This window comes from Urtica dioica, chromosome 6 (assembly GCF_054948205.1).
Source record: "Urtica dioica subsp. dioica isolate 48M chromosome 6, U.dioica_male_clone48M_v1_H2, whole genome shotgun sequence".
Lineage (NCBI taxonomy): Eukaryota > Viridiplantae > Streptophyta > Magnoliopsida > Rosales > Urticaceae > Urtica > Urtica dioica.
Genome location: NC_142761.1, coordinates 45,061,947 through 45,080,377, shown reverse-complemented (window position 1 = coordinate 45,080,377; position 18,431 = coordinate 45,061,947). Strand labels below are relative to the sequence as shown.

Here is an 18,431-nt window from a genome sequence, read left to right as displayed (position 1 = left end):
ATAACTCTTTCAAATGGTGCCCGATTTTTAAGATTCTTGGCTTGTTAGGATAATGGTTACAATAGTTTCGATAATATGTAAGCGTATAATTAGTTTTCGATCCCTACAAAAATTTCACAAACCCCCTTCAAAGCCAAAGGGGGTAGTTCACGAAAAACTTGCAAAATTTGAAAGTACCATAACTCTTTCAAATGGTGCCCGATTTTTAAGGTTCTTCGCTTGTTAAGATGATGGTTACCATATTTTCGAGAATACGTTGGCCTATAAGTAGTTTTCGATCGCTAAAAAAATTTCACAAACCCCCTTCAAATCCAAAGGGGTTAGTACACGAAAAATTTGCAAAATTTGAAAGTACCATAACTCTTTGAAATGGTGCCCGATTTTTAAGATTCTTGGCTTGTTAGGATGATGGTTACCATAGTTTCGAGAATATGTAAGCGTATAATTAGTTTTCGATCCCTATAAAAATTTCACAAACCCCCTTCAAAGACAAAGGGAGTATTACACGAAAAATTTGCAAAACTTGAAATTATCATATTTCTTTCAAATGGTGCCCGATTTTGAAGATTCTTTGCTTGTTAGGATGATGGTTACCATAGTTTCGAGAATATGTAAGCGTATAAGAATATGTAGGCGTATACTTATTTTTCGATCGCTAAAAAAATTTCACAAACCCCCTTCAAAGCCAAAGGGGTTAGTGCACGAAAAATTTGCAAAACTTGAAATTATCATATTTCTTTCAAATGGTGCCCAATTTTTAAGATTCTTGGCTTGTTAGGATGATGGTTACCATATTTTTGAGAATATGTTGGCATATAAGTAGTTTTCGATCGCTAAAAAAATTTCACAAACCCCCTTCAAATCCAAAGGGGTTAGTGTTAACGCCGTTTTCGGGTTAAACACTTAGAATCACACGTGGCTCGATCTAGGGCCGGACCCTATGATCACACGTGGATCGAGAGATGGTGAAGTTGATTGCTTCTTGAATTGTTTCGTCTGAAGTGGTTTTCGGGTTCGCTTTATTCTCCGAGATCTTCGTGTTCTTCGGTTTCTTCGGGTTCTTCGAGTTTGTTGTTTTCTTTGGGCCCTTCGAGTCCTTCGGTTACTTCGGGTCCTTCGGGCTAATCGAGCCTCTCACCTAAGAAACAAAAAACGTAAGCTTAAAGAGACGCGGAGGGTTTCCCCTCGACGCGCGCTCCGACGCTCAACATTAGTCCAATTGTGGTGTCGAGGTGGGTGATATCAAGTTCGTCTCTAAGGATTTCAGAGAGAGGAAACGAGTTGTGATTTGGGCAGCCTTTTCCCAAGTTTTTTATCACTTACCTTATGTCTTGTGAGAGTGGGGTATTTATAGGTGAGCTTTGAGGTTGTGGCCAAGATGGAGAATCATTGAAGACCCTTGAGAATGGCCTAGAATATGAGCATCTTCGTCCAAAAACGTGACTCCGAGCATCGTCATGAGACTATCGGCATTGAGTCTTGCCGATAGTCTCTGGGATGATCGATGGATTGTGCGCCGAGGTTTTGCACGCCGATAGTATGATGGGCTCGTGTTCGCCGAAGGTCACGATCGCCGATAGTTTCACGCCGATAGTCTCGGCCATGAAGTTCGCCGATGGTCTAGCGCCGATGGTTTTGCGCCGATAGTCTCGGTCATGTAGGTTCGCCGATGGTCTCGTCACTTGGAGGCTCGCCGAAGGTTTTCATGGACGATGGTTTTGCTTGCATCTTGTCAATAAATTTATTGACAAGTCGTCGGTTCGAGAATTTTTACTTCATAAATCGCCTCGCACGATATTATTTATGAATTTTTCTCAACGACATTCTTGATGACTGACTTTAGGATTTTAGCTCGTTGAAGTATCTTGAGTTGTTGGTTTAAGAGTTGTTACGTAATTCACTTCGAGATTTTTCATAGAGCCTTTTTGTCTAAGGATTATCCCCTAGTTGACGTTGCGGGACTTTTCTTGAGATGTCGTCTTAGAGCTATTCACGGTTCAACGCCGTTCATGGGATTTCGTTAGGCATCGATTTTAGTCCAATCTCGACACATCAAGTTAATGGGCTTCGTTATTGGAGGGATGGCCCAATACTTCGTGGGCCTATTTTTCGGTGGTCCGCTAATTTCACATCTTGGAAAATAACGTAATAACATTAACCCCCCAGCTTCGTGTGCGATTTAATTGCGCGAGAAGCTCTTGGTACTTCTCTTCCCGATGCTTCATTCTTTTGAAATTGTGAAATTGGCGGGTCTTGAAATCCACGACAACCTCCCCTTTTTTTCCTTTATTTGTCAAAATTTTTTTTTTTTTTTTTTTTTTTAAACAAGCAGTCTTGTAGAGAGTCATAAACTCATAATATGTATATATACATTTTATATGTTTCCTTGAGACTATCGGCACCACTTGTGTTGTGCATAGTCATAATATGTACATATATATTTTATATATATATTTCTTTAATGACTATTAGACATAGACTAGACTGATAGATAGTCATATATATATATATATATATATATATATTATATATTTTATTAAGACTATCGGCTATAGATAGTCATGTACATATATATTTATATATTAGTCTCCTCTTTTTTTTTTCTTTTAAAGACTATCGGCAAGTGTCAGCCCCTTTTTTTATTTTTACTTTATCAGCTTTTTCATTTTTAAACTCTCTTCTTGGCTTTTGCCGATACCCACTTTTTTTTTTTCAAACTCCATCTTTGTCTTGCACGCACAGGTCTTTCTCTTTTCCATAAGGTGACTGAAAGTGTACTTCCCATTCTCAGGACCTTTGAAGATCGAAGTTCATTCATTCCCCGCCGTCGCCGGAGCCCAAAAACCCATTTCATTCACGTAGGCCTGGTGAGTGAAAAATCCTAATTTCTCTTTTTTCCTCTCTTGGTTTGTAGCTCTTTTTTTTTTTTTTTTTTTTTTTGCGATTCTCGTACGTCCCCTCTCTCTTCATTAATGGCGCTCAACAACATCATTGATGATGGGTCGGAGGATCCTGATTCCATACCCCTTTGTGAGATGGACTTAAACCATCTTCAACCCTTTGACATTGACGAAGTCTATCGAGAGTCTGTGGTTGAAACAATGCTTTCCATGGACGAGGTTGAAGATCCGGCCGTGATTGGAAACGACAAAACCGGGTGGGCGAGGATGGCGGCAGAGGCGGGTCGAGCTGATCTTGGAGATGGAGCCGTCGAGGGTTGGCTTTCGGGCTCGAACAGTGTCGGGGATGAAGGCGATGACGAAGGCGTAGTAAGGACGGCCAGGTCCCTTGCTGAGATTGCTCAGATGAAGGCGAGGACGAAGCCATTCTCGGGGGTTGTCGGCGAAGGTGCAACGACGGAGCCTTTGACGCGGAGTGGGGTGACGACGCGAGCGAGTGCACGACGTGAATTGGCGCGCGAACCTTCGGCGTTCGGACCTTCGGTACCGGAGCTCTTGGCCCCGACTCCGCACGATCTTCATGTGAGAGAACCGTCGATCAGCGGGTCCTCGTTGACAAGAAGCTCTACGCGTGTGTCGACAGAGGGAGGCTGCTCGGTGCTCGGAAAGGGTACGTCTCTGTTTCTCCATTTTTTTTTTTTTTTTTGTTCATCATTGCGCATGCATTTTGATTATGTACATCTCTTGACATATATTTGACATTGTAGGCATTATTGTACGAGTGGCGTGTATACGTACTGATTAGGCTTCGAATATGTATCGATCATGTATAGATTTGTCAAGAAGTGTTTTGTGAGAACTTTGTGAGTACTTCATGGTATTTTAATGTGTTTAAAGAATTTGGGTTTCTAGGACTTGTGAGGGAATTTTCATGGCTTAGCGTAGACCTCGATCACTTGGGTAAGAATTTTGGTGGTTTACGTGCGATATTTGTGTTTGGCATGACATTCGGAATCCATAGATATACTCGGATGTTTTTGCTTCTATTTTGAATTTTGGTTGAATATGCTTGTCTCGCCGTAGTTACGCTGCGTTTTCTCCATTTATTATTATTATTATTATTATTTTTTTTTTTTTTTGCAGACCTTGGTTCCGATTATGACTCGGACCATATTCCTATCGCGAAGTTATTGAGGGCGGCAACGAAAAAGGGAAAATCGTTGAAGGAAAATGAGGACACGCGTCTCTTGGGGCCACAAAAGGGGGTCTCGGCCGGGGATGGGGAGACGGAGACCGACGAGGCGGTGGTGGACGGGTCCTTCAACGGGGAAGAGGTTCTTGACTTATCCGGCATCGATGTCCCGAGTTCCATCACTCCTGATAACTTGAAGTTGTATCGAGATGAGCTCAAAATTCCGCCCTCGGTCCAAACTCGCGCCCCCGAGTCAGACGATATTCCTAGCCGTCCTCCGCGAGGCTACGGCGCAGTGCACCTTGAAAGTCTTCGGTGCGGCCTGAGCTATCCTTTTCAACCGATCATCCAAAAATTACTCGCAGCTTTGCAAATCCATCCTTTCCAGCTTGGCCCGAGAGCGTATCGGTGTGTCTCGGCGTGTTATATGATCTGGTTCTATGTTACGGGCAAAGCATTGACGATAGAGGAGCTTCGTGACTTGGCGAGGGTCGAGGCGACGTCCAGATGCGCGGGGGCGTATCATCTTGTTGATCGGACACAAAAACCCATATTAGTCGGTTTTCCCTCTAAAGTTCATGGTTGGAAGACCAAGTGGTTTTGGATTTCCACCGATGCGTTTGGCGTTGCCCTCTCGGAGTTCGGCTTTGCGGCCAACTTCGTGGCGAGCGAAAAAGCGAAAGAAAGAGAGTTTTGTTTGTTGATGCGATCGCTCCCACTTGATGCACGTTACGCACCATTATTTCGGCTACCTGTTACTTGGTTGGATTTTGGTTGGCGTTCATGTCACCTTGGTGCTTCCACCGAGGTATCTCACTCCCCTACGGATCTTCCCGAGTCTTTGATAGTAACCCGCACCACTCTATCTCCGGGTTCTCACATGGGAACCCCCGAGGCAGCCCCGAGTTCTCCCACGGGTCCGGTGTCTTCTCCGAATTTGGGTTCTCCATCTGTCATCATGTTGGCGTCTCTATCGCCGTCCCAAGATCGTCCAGCGTGCGTCATTACAATTCCGGTTTCTTCGTCGTCGGAAGAAATCCCTGAGTATTCCAATGGTCCCATGATTACTTCGAACTTGGGTTCTCCACCTACGAGGCCCTTCGTTCTTCAGTCGCCGGTGGAGGTGCCTAGGATTTTTGTGGCACCGCAGTGTCCCTTGCTTTTGCCATTGACAGACGACGGTACTATTTGTTGAAGTGGGGGGTGGTCGTGTGTAGCCTTTGAATGATCGCACTTTATTATTTTGAGCAAGCATTGTATTATCATCATTTTTTTTAATTTTTTTTTTTAATCTATATTTATTTATTTTTTTAGATATGGCTCGAGGAGGCGTTCGTGAGAAGAACTCGGGGGCAGGGGAAGCGTCGCGTTCCGTCCTACTCGAGGGTCCAGGCATCTTTCAAATGGGTCTCGTGCGCGCCCCTCCGCCCCTTCCATCGATGAGGTCGTTTGATGTGCGCCACAACAAGCGGGGGCGAAACACTTCCGGCAAGGAGTCTTCAAGTAGGAGGTCGCCAGACCTCTTGACAGTGCTGAGGCCTGGGAAGGCCCTTGGGGATCGGATTGCTGCTGTCACCAGATCAATTTCTTTCGGGGAGTTGGCTGCGGTGGAGCAAATGGATGTCTTGGAGAAGTTGAAAACGCACGAGAACCGTTGCATGAGGGTTGGCTTCTTTTCATTTTTCCTTTATTTTATTCTTTATGTGATTGTGCAGCGTTGCTCATCTAAATAAAATTTATTCTTACTATTTTTTAGTCCCTTATCGAGGCGGTGAGTGCCACCGAGGGCTGCCATGCTCTTCTTAAAGAACTAGAAGTGACCAAGAAGAAGGGGGCGTCGGCCGGCCGAGCTCGCGCCGATCGTATTCAAAAAGAGGCCGATCGTTTGTCCCGAGAACTTGACGGGCTGAAGGTTTCCTTGACGGAGTCCAAGCAAGGGAGGGAGAGGGATCGCACTCGCCTTGGAGATCTCTTGCAGCAGGCTCGCGACGAGAAAACGGAGGTGGAGAAAACCCTTCAACAACGGGATGATGACTTGGAGAGCGCTCGGGGAAAGATTGTCGATCTTGAGGCATCTGTGGGGCGTCTCGACGGAGAGATGACTTCCATGCGGTTGGAGTTGGAGTGTTTGCAGAAGAAGGGTGCTGAACCTGAGGCACCCTCGAGTGATGGCGACATGGTGGATTCTTTGCGCTCAGAGTTGGCTTGCTCGAGGAAGAGGATTACTGAGCTCGAGGCGTCCGTGTGGGAGAAACTCGAGGAGCGCCAATGGGAAGCAATCCTCAGTTGCCGCAGGCACGTCCTCCTTGAGAATCCGGCCCTTCCGATCACCTTCAACTTTATCCCGCTTGATCTCATTCAAGCCGACGAGGAGTGTGAGAGGAGGAAAATGATGGGGCAGCCCGAGGTGTCAGAGGGTCCGGAAGCGCTGGATGCCTCTGATGGCGAGGTGGATTGTGTGACTGGAGCGGCAAGCAAAGACGTTCCTAAAGGCGCGGAGCGGATCTCAGCCATGGACGGGATTGACGATTAGCCTCGCCATCGGCTTTCTTTTGGTTTATCTAGGATCTTAGACGTTTTCTTTTGGTTATCCTAGCTTTTATTATGTCCATGTATGCGTTTTAGGGCGAACCATCATTTATCTGCTGTTTTTTTTTCTTTCTTTTGTCGACGCGGTACGTTGTGCGTCCCTTTGAGCCCTTTATTATCTTTTGTGGGCCCCCCTCACGGGTGTATTGCTGGTAAATGAAAGCTCTCCCATTCGCATTATTGTCTTCTTGTCTTTCCTTTTATCTATACTTTTTACGTATTGTTTGTTGATGGTTTGGACTTCATAAATTCCAACGCGCTTTTGGGACTTGGGGTGCAATAGCGCCCTCGATTGTGTTCGTTTGCTTTGTCATGATTTTTTCCCGTAATGTTGATGCGTGTTTACGCTCGTCTGGCATTTACTTTGCGTATTATGCTTTTTGGCTTGTCACCGTGGGTCTCAGATAGGCTTGCTTCTGTTGGGGCTCGTTTTTGTTAGAGCCCTCGACGGGTGACCATTCATTTTTATATATATTTTGTGCTTGTAGACTATGTCTTTCACGCGTGTTCATGTCATGCGTTGACTCATCTTTTTTTTTTTTTTTTTTTTTTTTCAGCTCTTGGCTCGTGTCTTTGTATTCCTGCATTCCATGTATCCATTAACCCCCCAGTTTTTGTATAATTCGAAGAATTGTGGAAAAACTTAAGAGTAGGATAAGTAATTGAGATGAAATATGCTTGCTTTTTCATTGATTCGTTTTTAAGATAAAACAAAAGGGGCACTTGCTTGAGTGCATAACATTTTGCTATTGGCTAAAAGTGCAAAATCAAAAGGTACATAATATTAACGAAAATTAACATCAAAAGTAGAGGCTTAATGCTCCTATTAGCTTAATCTCCTATTGGTAATACTGGCGGAGGTGTTCCGCATTCCATGGATGTGCGATCTCGGTACCATCGATTCTTTCGATCCGATACGTGCCATCGCGTATCACTTGTCGGACTCGGTACGGGCCTTCCCAGTTGGGGCCAAGTACTCCTGCTCCTTGCACTTGCGTGTTTTGAAACACTCTTCGAAGAACCAAATTTCCTTCCGCAAAGCTACGCGCCTTAACCTTCGAGTTGTAGTGTCTCTCAACGATCCTCTTTTGTGCGGTCATGCGTGCGAAAGCGTCAGTCCTCTTCTCTTCAATCACGTCAAGCTCCATCCTTAGGGCTTCGTTGTTGTTTTCTTCATCGAAATCCTCCATCCGATACGTCGGGATGCCGATCTCCACGGGGATTACCGCTTCAACTCCATATGTGAGGGAGAATGGGGTCTCTCCGGTGGCGGTCCTAGTCGTCGTTCGGTATGCCCAGAGGACGAAGGGAAGTTCCTCAGCCCAAGCTCCTTTCTTTTCTTCCAATTTTTTCTTTAAATTTTCCTTGATGGTTTTGTTCACGGCTTCAACTTGGCCATTCGCCTGTGGATGTCGCGGCGACGAAAAAGTCTTGCTAATCTTCAGTTGCTCGCATATGTTTCTGATCTTTTTGTTATCAAATTGTGTACCATTATCGGTGATTATGGATTCAGGAATTCCGTGGCGGCATATGATTGCTCGCCAAATGAAGTTAGTCGTATTGGCTTCAGTGATCTTGTGCAACGGTTCCGCCTCTACCCATTTTGTGAAGTAATCTATTGCGACGATGGCATAGACTCGGTTCCCCGGTGCAGTGGGTAGTTTGCCAATGATGTCGACCCCCCATTTGGCAAATGGTCGAGCAACCAGGACGGGGCATAAAGGCGCCGGGGGCCGCTTTGGAATGTGCGCAAACCTCTGGCATTTGTCGCACTTCCGAGCCAAGGTATGAGCATCCCTTTTGATCGTCGGCCAAAAGTAACCTTGCTTCAAAGCCTTCTGCATAAGCGATTGTCCCGCTGCGTGATTTCCACACATCCCTTCGTGAATCTCCCGAAGGACGTAATTGGCCTCGGTGCTGTCCAGACATCGGAGTAGTGGTTGCGAAAACCCGCGCTTGTACAACACGTCGCCCCGCAAGACATATCTCGATGCGTGGAGCTTGATCCTCCTGGCATCGACGCGATCGTCGGGGAGTTTATTTTCGCGAAGATACTCCACGAGAGGGGTCATCCAGGAGGATCCGGTATGCACTTCAACGGAGTTTATTTCTCCCTTGGCAATTGAGGGGCGCACTAAAGTTTCGATGGGAACTTTCCCCAGACTTTCGTCTCCAGCTCCAGAGGCTAGGCGGGCTAGCGCGTCTGCCTCAGCGTTAGAGCTTCGTGGGACTTGAACTATCTCATACCACGAGAATGATTCGAGGTATCTCTTGGTCTCGTCGAGGTAGGCCACCATGTTATCTTCCTTTGCTTGGTACTCCCCTTTCACTTGATTGACGATCAAGAGGGAGTCGCAATGAATCTTGAGGTTTTTGACTCCCAGTTTCTTGGCCAATTCGAGTCCCGTGATGAGGGCCTCGTATTCTGCTTCATTGTTCGTAGCCTTGAATTGGAAATGCATGGCATACTTCAACTTTTCTCCGTCTGGGTTGACAAAAACAATCCCTGCCCCAGACCCTTGGGTATTCGATGCTCCGTCTACATGCAGGCTCCAAATCGGGCCCTCGGGGGCAGCTTTCCTTTTCCTGGTGGAGCTCTCCCCTTCTAAGTTCCCTTGCTTTGCTTCCTCTTCTTCTTGTTGCACATCTACCGCGTATGTGAACTCCGCTATGAAATCAGCCACAGCTTGACCTTTGATGGCGACCTTCGGTTGGAAATCCACTCCATACTCTCCCAGCTCTTGTGACCACACGACCATTCTTGTTGATGATCCCTTTTGAAGGGCCTTTCGAATCGGATACTCCGTTCTCACGACGATTTGGTGTGCTTGAAAGTATGGACGGAGCTTCCTAGCTGCTGTCGTTAATGCCAAGGCGAGCTTCTCGATCTCGGGGTATCGAGTCTCGGCATCTAGCAATGCCTTGCTTACGTAGTAAATTGGCCATTGTATTCTTTCTTCTTCTCGGACTAAGACCATGCTTACCGCCCTTGTCGATACCGAAAGGTATAGGTACAGTGTCTCTCCCTCCTTGGGCTTGACGAGAAAAGGGGGAGATCCAAAGTAGATCTTCAACTCTTGGAATGCACTCTCGCAATCGTCGTCCCATTTGAAATCTTTGCCGCCTTTCAAGGCTTGAAAAAATGGTTGGCAGCGATCGGTTGCTTTGGAGACAAACCGGCTCAAAGCGGCAACTCGTCCCGTCAAACTTTGCACCTCTTTCACCCTCCTCGGGGATTTCATCTCTATTAGGGCTCGAATTTTTTCTGGGTTAGCCTCGATTCCACGCTGGTTTACAATGAAACCTAGGAACTTCCCTGACTCGACTCCAAACGCGCACTTGTTGGGGTTCAACTTCATCTTATATCTTCGTAAGAGGATGAACATATCTCTCAAGTCTCGGACGTGGTCCGAAATCTTTAAACTCTTTACCAGCATGTCATCTACGTACACCTCCATCGTCTTTCCGATTTGCCCTGCAAACATTCGATTGACTAGGCGTTGGTATGTGGCCCCAGCATTTTTTAATCCGAACGGCATTACTTTATAGCAAAACAGTCCGCGGTCTGTGGTGAACGTGGTCTTGAGTTGATCTGGTTCATGCATCCGGATTTGGTTGTACCCGGAGTAGGCATCCATGAAGCTCATGAGCTCATGTCCGGCTGTGGCATCCACCAACTGGTCGATCCTCGGTAGAGGAAAACAGTCTTTTGGGCACGCTTTGTTGAGATCAGTGTAGTCGATGCATATTCTCCACTTTCCGTTTGCCTTCCTCACCATCACGACGTTAGATACCCACTTAGGGAGCTCCGCCTCGCGAATGAATCCGGCAGTGATCAGTTTCTCAACTTCCTCATTTATGGCGAGATAACGCTCGGGATTGAAAGAGCGCCGCTTTTGGATTTTTCCATTCTCCGGGGAAATGACGTTGAGTCGGTGGACGATGACTTCTGGGTCTATTCCCGGCATGTCTGCGTGTGTCCATGCGAAGACATCTTTGTATTCTCGCAAGAAGGCCTCGAGTTGGGTCTTCACTATTACGGGTAGACGCGCTCCCACCATGACTGCTTGGTCGGGTTTTGTTTCATCTAACACAACAGGGGAGAGATCGCTTGATGCTTCAATCTTCTTTCCATTTGTCTCCTCCCTCGGGTCGAGTTCTCCAAACATTCGTGCATCGTTAACGGCACACGGATAATTATCTTCGATTTGGTGAATTGTCCCGATCGTGAGGTCGGATGCCTTGTGATTGGTCCCACGGATGTAGCACATTCGCGCATCTATTTGATTTCCCTTCACAACCCCGACTCCAGCGGGAGTCGGGAACTTCATGAGGAGATGATATGTAGAAGTGACCGCACGAAGCCTATTGAGTGTCGGTCGGCCGATGATTGCATTGTGGGCGGATGGTTGGTCCACCACGAGAAAATTGACCATCCTAGTGACTTGAGCTTCTCCTTTGGTCCCGAATGTGACCGGCAATTCAATGGATCCCTCTGTGTATATGCGCTCTCCGGTGAAACCAAAGAGCGGCGTCTTGATTGGTGTGAGGCTGATTCCTCCCAAGTTCATTCGGTCGAGAGCCGTTTTGAACATGATATCAGCTGAACTCCCGTTATCGATCAAAATTCGTCTCACCATGTTGTTGGCAATCTGGGTCTCGATGACTATCGCGTCATTGTGAGGATGCATCACTCGAACGGCTTCCTTCTCTGTGAAATGGATTGCCTCGCACGGGGTGGTTGGCCAATTCTCCTCAACGAGGTTGACGTGGTGAGAGAAATCAAACTTGAGTGCTGCCCGGGAGTAGTTCTTCCGGACCTTGTTAGAATCCCCCGTTTCCGGACCACCGAATATGGTTGATACAATATTGAGTGGGGCGGTCACGGTGTTCCCTCGGGCATTGTCACGGTTGTCATTGCCGGTGGAGGTTCCTCTAACACCTCGTTGTTGGTGGTTGGCGGGTGTGGCTTGTCGGCTCGAGGAGGCGTTCCCCGTTGCTACCATGGCCAATACAAATTCTTTTAGTTTTCCATTTTGAATCAAACTTTCGATCTGTCTTCTCAAGTGGACGCAGTCAATGGTAACGTGTCCATGATCTTTGTGGAATTCACAATATTTATTTTTATCTCGCTTGGCGGGATCGTTTTTCATAGGAACGGGTTCGGTGAACTTGCTCCCATGAAGAGCGAGAATCCTATCTGGCGGGGTGTTGAGCGGAGTGAAATCTGATTGCTTTCGGAATCTCTCCACCAAATGGGGTCTTACTTCCGCGGAAGGACGGACGTGTGGGACTGGAATATTTCTACTCCTCTTCTTTCGCGAGTCGTTGTTATCATGGTGATCATCTTCTCTGTTCCGATTTCCTCGTTCGTTGGTTCTTCGTCCTTCGAGATACTCTTCAACGGAGATGTGTTGGGCTGCACGGACCATGAGTTCGGTCATCGAGGTTGGCCTCTCTTTGACTAAGGATATAAGGAATTCGCTTGTCAAGAGCCCATTCATGAGGGCAACAATCGCGTCACCGTCATCGTAATCACCCACTTTATTTGACTCGTCGGTGAATCGGGTGAGATACTTCTGAAGAGATTCGTCTCTCCCTTGCTTGATTGACCACAAGTGGGATTTCTCCTTCTTTCGAACTTGCGAAGCGGCAAAACGTGTGAGAAATCGGCCTTGTAGGTCTTCGAATGAGCGAACAGTTCCTTTTCCAAGTCTCTGAAACCACTCAAAGGCAGTGCCTGTAAGTGTGAGACAGAACGCTTGACACATCGCCGCCGGAGACATTCTCTTCATCCTCATTGCTGTCTGGTACTGGGTTATATGGTAGGACGGGTCACTCGTTCCGTCGTAAAGAGGAAAATTCGGTAGGCGGAAGTCGCCCATGATTTCTTCTTCGAGTATGTCCGCGATAAATGGGGAAGCCGTACTCTCTACTAAGTTCCGGACAGCAGGCGTGAGAGTTCGTGCCTCTCTCAGCTCTCGAACTTCCTCCCTTAGCCCTTGGATCATTCCTGCCAGGTCAACTTCGGTAGTCGCCGTTTCTCTAGGAGCGGGTTGCATTGTGCGACCCATTTCGTTGGGTTCCTGATTGACCGCAGCGACTTGCGGCGGAGGACGGTTCGCTACAACCTGTTCCGTCGCGTTCATTAGATCCGTGTTCACTCGCTCATTATCGCGGCGGGGGATTTCCCATCGCGCGTTGAGGTGTTGCCTTAAGTCTAGATTGCGCGAGGGCGGTCTCGGAACACTTACTCGCCGTGGTTGTGAGAATCTTCGAATGTCTCCACTATCTGCAACTTCTTCTTCTCGACCTAGGCGTGCAAAGGCAGAACGACGAGAGGTTTCTACCCTAGGATCGGACGTCGAGTGGACAACCCGGGGTTGGTTGTGGTTTGTTCGCCTTGGTGGCTGACGAGGGCGAGCTTCCACGCGTCGGAGTGCTCGGTCTTCTTCGTGGCCGTTCCTTTCGTTTGAGCGTTCTCTGCGGTCTATGTCTCGGATACTTGGGTCGGGGGCATCATCTTGTGCTTCATGGTCAACGTATTCATTTCCCTCATGCCCCTCAGCAGCCTCTTCCGGCTCTTGTCCTTCGTGCTCCGGAAGGGCTCCAACCGGATCTTCTTGTTCGCCGTAGATTTCGCCTAGGGTGTCTTCTTCTCCTCTCATCCTCGCGATCATGCCGGTCAAACGAAAAAGACTATTCTCAAGGCGTTCCATTCGAGCATCTCTTCCGGGGTGGACGGGTCCGGAGGTTACACTCGCTTGGGGAGCGTCTTCAACTTGATTTTGTCGGGCTTGGAGTTGAGCCCGCGTGCGGTGAACAACGTTTCCTCCTTGGCGGGGTGGTCCGCTCTCGGAGACGGCTACTCGGTTGAGCATCTCGTAAGGATATCGTCTAGTATGGTCGCACGGAGTGATCTTTCGTTGGTAGATCCGAAGCTCTACTTGTGGAAAGAAGAAATCTTTCGTTGGGAATTCGTGGTTGTATTCGCGTCCCCTCCTTCTAGCGCCAAAATGTTAACGCCGTTTTCGGGTTAAACACTTAGAATCACACGTGGCTCGATCTAGGGCCGGACCCTATGATCACACGTGGATCGAGAGATGGTGAAGTTGATTGCTTCTTGAATTGTTTCGTCTGAAGTGGTTTTCGGGTTCGCTTTATTCTCCGAGATCTTCGTGTTCTTCGGTTTCTTCGGGTTCTTCGAGTTTGTTGTTTTCTTTGGGCCCTTCGAGTCCTTCGGTTACTTCGGGTCCTTCGGGCTAATCGAGCCTCTCACCTAAGAAACAAAAAACGTAAGCTTAAAGAGACGCGGAGGGTTTCCCCTCGACGCGCGCTCCGACGCTCAACATTAGTCCAATTGTGGTGTCGAGGTGGGTGATATCAAGTTCGTCTCTAAGGATTTCAGAGAGAGGAAACGAGTTGTGATTTGGGCAGCCTTTTCCCAAGTTTTTTATCACTTACCTTATGTCTTGTGAGAGTGGGGTATTTATAGGTGAGCTTTGAGGTTGTGGCCAAGATGGAGAATCATTGAAGACCCTTGAGAATGGCCTAGAATATGAGCATCTTCGTCCAAAAACGTGACTCCGAGCATCGTCATGAGACTATCGGCATTGAGTCTTGCCGATAGTCTCTGGGATGATCGATGGATTGTGCGCCGAGGTTTTGCACGCCGATAGTATGATGGGCTCGTGTTCGCCGAAGGTCACGATCGCCGATAGTTTCACGCCGATAGTCTCGGCCATGAAGTTCGCCGATGGTCTAGCGCCGATGGTTTTGCGCCGATAGTCTCGGTCATGTAGGTTCGCCGATGGTCTCGTCACTTGGAGGCTCGCCGAAGGTTTTCATGGACGATGGTTTTGCTTGCATCTTGTCAATAAATTTATTGACAAGTCGTCGGTTCGAGAATTTTTACTTCATAAATCGCCTCGCACGATATTATTTATGAATTTTTCTCAACGACATTCTTGATGACTGACTTTAGGATTTTAGCTCGTTGAAGTATCTTGAGTTGTTGGTTTAAGAGTTGTTACGTAATTCACTTCGAGATTTTTCATAGAGCCTTTTTGTCTAAGGATTATCCCCTAGTTGACGTTGCGGGACTTTTCTTGAGATGTCGTCTTAGAGCTATTCACGGTTCAACGCCGTTCATGGGATTTCGTTAGGCATCGATTTTAGTCCAATCTCGACACATCAAGTTAATGGGCTTCGTTATTGGAGGGATGGCCCAATACTTCGTGGGCCTATTTTTCGGTGGTCCGCTAATTTCACATCTTGGAAAATAACGTAATAACAGTTAGTACACGAAAAATTTGCAAAATTTGAAAGTACCATAACTCTTTCAAATGGTGCCCGATTTTTAAGATTCTTGGCTTGTTAGGATAATGGTTACAATAGTTTCGATAATATGTAAGCGTATAATTAGTTTTCGATCCCTACAAAAATTTCACAAACCCCCTTCAAAGCCAAAGGGGGTAGTTCACGAAAAACTTGCAAAATTTGAAAGTACCATAACTCTTTCAAATGGTGCCCGATTTTTAAGGTTCTTCGCTTGTTAAGATGATGGTTACCATATTTTCGAGAATACGTTGGCCTATAAGTAGTTTTCGATCGCTAAAAAAATTTCACAAACCCCCTTCAAATCCAAAGGGGTTAGTACACGAAAAATTTGCAAAATTTGAAAGTACCATAACTCTTTGAAATGGTGCCCGATTTTTAAGATTCTTGGCTTGTTAGGATGATGGTTACCATAGTTTCGAGAATATGTAAGCGTATAATTAGTTTTCGATCCCTATAAAAATTTCACAAACCCCCTTCAAAGACAAAGGGAGTATTACACGAAAAACTTACAAAATTTGAAAGTACCATAACTCTTTCAAATGGTGCCCGATTTTTAAGATTATTTGCTTGTTAGGATGATGGTTACCATATTTTTTAGAATATGTAGTAAAATAATTAGTTTTCGATCCCTACAAAAATTTTACAAACCCCCTTCAAAGCCAAATGGGGGTAGTACACGAAAAACTTGCAAAATTTGAAAGTACCATAACTCTTTCAAATGGTGCCCGATTTTTAAGATTCTTTGCTTGTTAGGATGATGGTTACCATATTTTCGAGAATATGTTGGCGTATAATTAGTTTTTGATCGCTAAATAAATTTCACGAACCCCCTTCAAATCCAAAGGGGTTAGTACACGAAAAATTTGCAAAATTTGAAATTATCATAACTCTTTCAAATGGTGCCCGATTTTTAAGATTCTTGGCTTGTTAGGATGATGGTTACAATAGTTTCGAGAATATGTAAGCGTATAATTAGTTTCGATCCCTACAAAAATTTCACAAACCCCCTTCAAAGCCAAAGGGGGTAGGACACGAAAAACTTGCAGAATTTGAAAGTACCATAACTCTTTCAAATGGTGCCCGATTTTTAAGATTCTTTGCTTGTTAACATGATGGTTACCATATTTTTGAGAATATGTTGGCATATAAGTAGTTTTCGATCGCTAAAAAAATTTCACAAACCCCCTTCAAATCCAAAGGGGTTAGTACACGAAAAATTTGCAAAATTTGAAAGTACCATAACTCTTTCAAATGGTGCCCGATTTTTAAGATTCTTGGCTTGTTAGGATAATGGTTACAATAGTTTCGATAATATGTAAGCGTATAATTAGTTTTCGATCCCTACAAAAATTTCACAAACCCCCTTCAAAGCCAAAGGGGGTAGTTCACGAAAAACTTGCAAAATTTGAAAGTACCATAACTCTTTCAAATGGTGCCCGATTTTTAAGGTTCTTCGCTTGTTAAGATGATGGTTACCATATTTTCGAGAATACGTTGGCCTATAAGTAGTTTTCGATCGCTAAAAAAATTTCACAAACCCCCTTCAAATCCAAAGGGGTTAGTACACGAAAAATTTGCAAAATTTGAAAGTACCATAACTCTTTGAAATGGTGCCCGATTTTTAAGATTCTTGGCTTGTTAGGATGATGGTTACCATAGTTTCGATAATATGTAAGCGTATAATTAGTTTCCGATCCTTACAAAAATTTCACAAACCCCCTTCAAATCCAAAGGGGGTAGTACACGAAAAACATGCAAAATTTGAAACTACCATAACTCTTTTAAATGGTGCCCGATTTTTAAGATTGTTTACTTGTTAGGATGATGGTTACCATATTTTCGAGAATATGTAGGCGTATACTTAGTTTTCGATCACTAAAAAAATTTCACAAACCCCCTTCAAAGCCAAAGGCGTTAGTACACGAAAAATTTGCAAAGTTTGAAATTATCATATTTCTTTCAAATGGTGCCCGATTTTTAAGATTCTTGGCTTGTTAGGATGATGGTTACCATATTTTCGAGAATATGTTGGCGTATAATTAGTTTTTGATCGCTAAATAAATTTCACGAACCCCCTTCAAATCCAAAGGGGTTAGTACACGAAAAATTTGCAAAATTTGAAATTATCATAACTCTTTCAAATGGTGCCCGATTTTTAAGATTCTTGGCTTGTTAGGATGATGGTTACAATAGTTTCGAGAATATGTAAGCGTATAATTAGTTTCGATCCCTACAAAAATTTCACAAACCCCCTTCAAAGCCAAAGGGGGTAGGACACGAAAAACTTGCAGAATTTGAAAGTACCATAACTCTTTCAAATGGTGCCCGAATTTTAAGATTCTTTGCTTGTTAAGATGATGGTTACCATATTTTTGAGAATATGTTGGCATATAAGTAGTTTTCGATCGCTAAAAAAATTTCACAAACCCCCTTCAAATCCAAAGGGGTTAGTACACGAAAAATTTGCAAAATTTGAAAGTACCATAACTCTTTCAAATGGTGCCCGATTTTTAAGATTCTTGGCTTGTTAGGATAATGGTTACAATAGTTTCGATAATATGTAAGCGTATAATTAGTTTTCGATCCCTACAAAAATTTCACAAACCCCCTTCAAAGCCAAAGGGGGTAGTTCACGAAAAACTTGCAAAATTTGAAAGTACCATAACTCTTTCAAATGGTGCCCGATTTTTAAGGTTCTTCGCTTGTTAAGATGATGGTTACCATATTTTCGAGAATACGTTGGCCTATAAGTAGTTTTCGATCGCTAAAAAAATTTCACAAACCCCCTTCAAATCCAAAGGGGTTAGTACACGAAAAATTTGCAAAATTTGAAAGTACCATAACTCTTTGAAATGGTGCCCGATTTTTAAGATTCTTGGCTTGTTAGGATGATGGTTACCATAGTTTCGATAATATGTAAGCGTATAATTAGTTTCCGATCCTTACAAAAATTTCACAAACCCCCTTCAAATCCAAAGGGGGTAGTACACGAAAAACATGCAAAATTTGAAACTACCATAACTCTTTTAAATGGTGCCCGATTTTTAAGATTGTTTACTTGTTAGGATGATGGTTACCATATTTTCGAGAATATGTAGGCGTATACTTAGTTTTCGATCACTAAAAAAATTTCACAAACCCCCTTCAAAGCCAAAGGCGTTAGTACACGAAAAATTTGCAAAGTTTGAAATTATCATATTTCTTTCAAATGGTGCCCGATTTTTAAGATTCTTGGCTTGTTAGGATGATGGTTACCATAGTTTCGAGAATATGTAAGCGTATAATTAGTTTTCGATCCCTACAAAAATTTCACAAACCCCCTTCAAAGCCAAATGGGGGTACACGAAAACTTGCAAAATTTGAAAGTACCATAACTCTTTCAAATAGTGCCCGATTTTTAAGATTCTTGG

At 44.9% G+C, this 18,431-nt stretch overlaps 2 protein-coding genes across 4 annotated transcripts; one reads left to right on the top strand and one right to left on the bottom strand.

Moving 5' to 3' along the window:
- The first annotated feature begins 2,591 nt into the window (after positions 1-2,591).
- Positions 2,592-6,847, top strand: LOC149394590 (uncharacterized). Of its 3 annotated transcripts, none has more exons than XM_089617750.1 (5): positions 2,592-2,867; positions 3,127-3,570; positions 4,044-5,273; positions 5,407-5,756; positions 5,849-6,847. In XM_089617750.1, the coding sequence occupies exons 2-5, from the start codon at positions 3,168-3,170 to the stop codon at positions 6,623-6,625; spliced, it is 2,760 nt and encodes a 919-aa protein (XP_089473876.1). In that variant the 5' UTR covers positions 2,592-2,867; positions 3,127-3,167; the 3' UTR covers positions 6,626-6,847. The 3 variants fall into 3 exon arrangements, with proteins under 3 accessions (XP_089473876.1, XP_089473875.1, XP_089473874.1); XM_089617749.1 differs by having other exon boundaries at positions 3,120-3,570; XM_089617748.1 differs by lacking the exon at positions 2,592-2,867 and having other exon boundaries at positions 2,931-3,570.
- A 673-nt stretch (positions 6,848-7,520) lies between these two features.
- Positions 7,521-13,562, bottom strand: LOC149394589 (uncharacterized). Its single transcript, XM_089618351.1, has one exon. The coding sequence runs from the start codon at positions 13,560-13,562 to the stop codon at positions 7,521-7,523; it is 6,042 nt and encodes a 2,013-aa protein (XP_089474477.1).
- Positions 13,563-18,431: the final 4,869 nt, after the last annotated feature.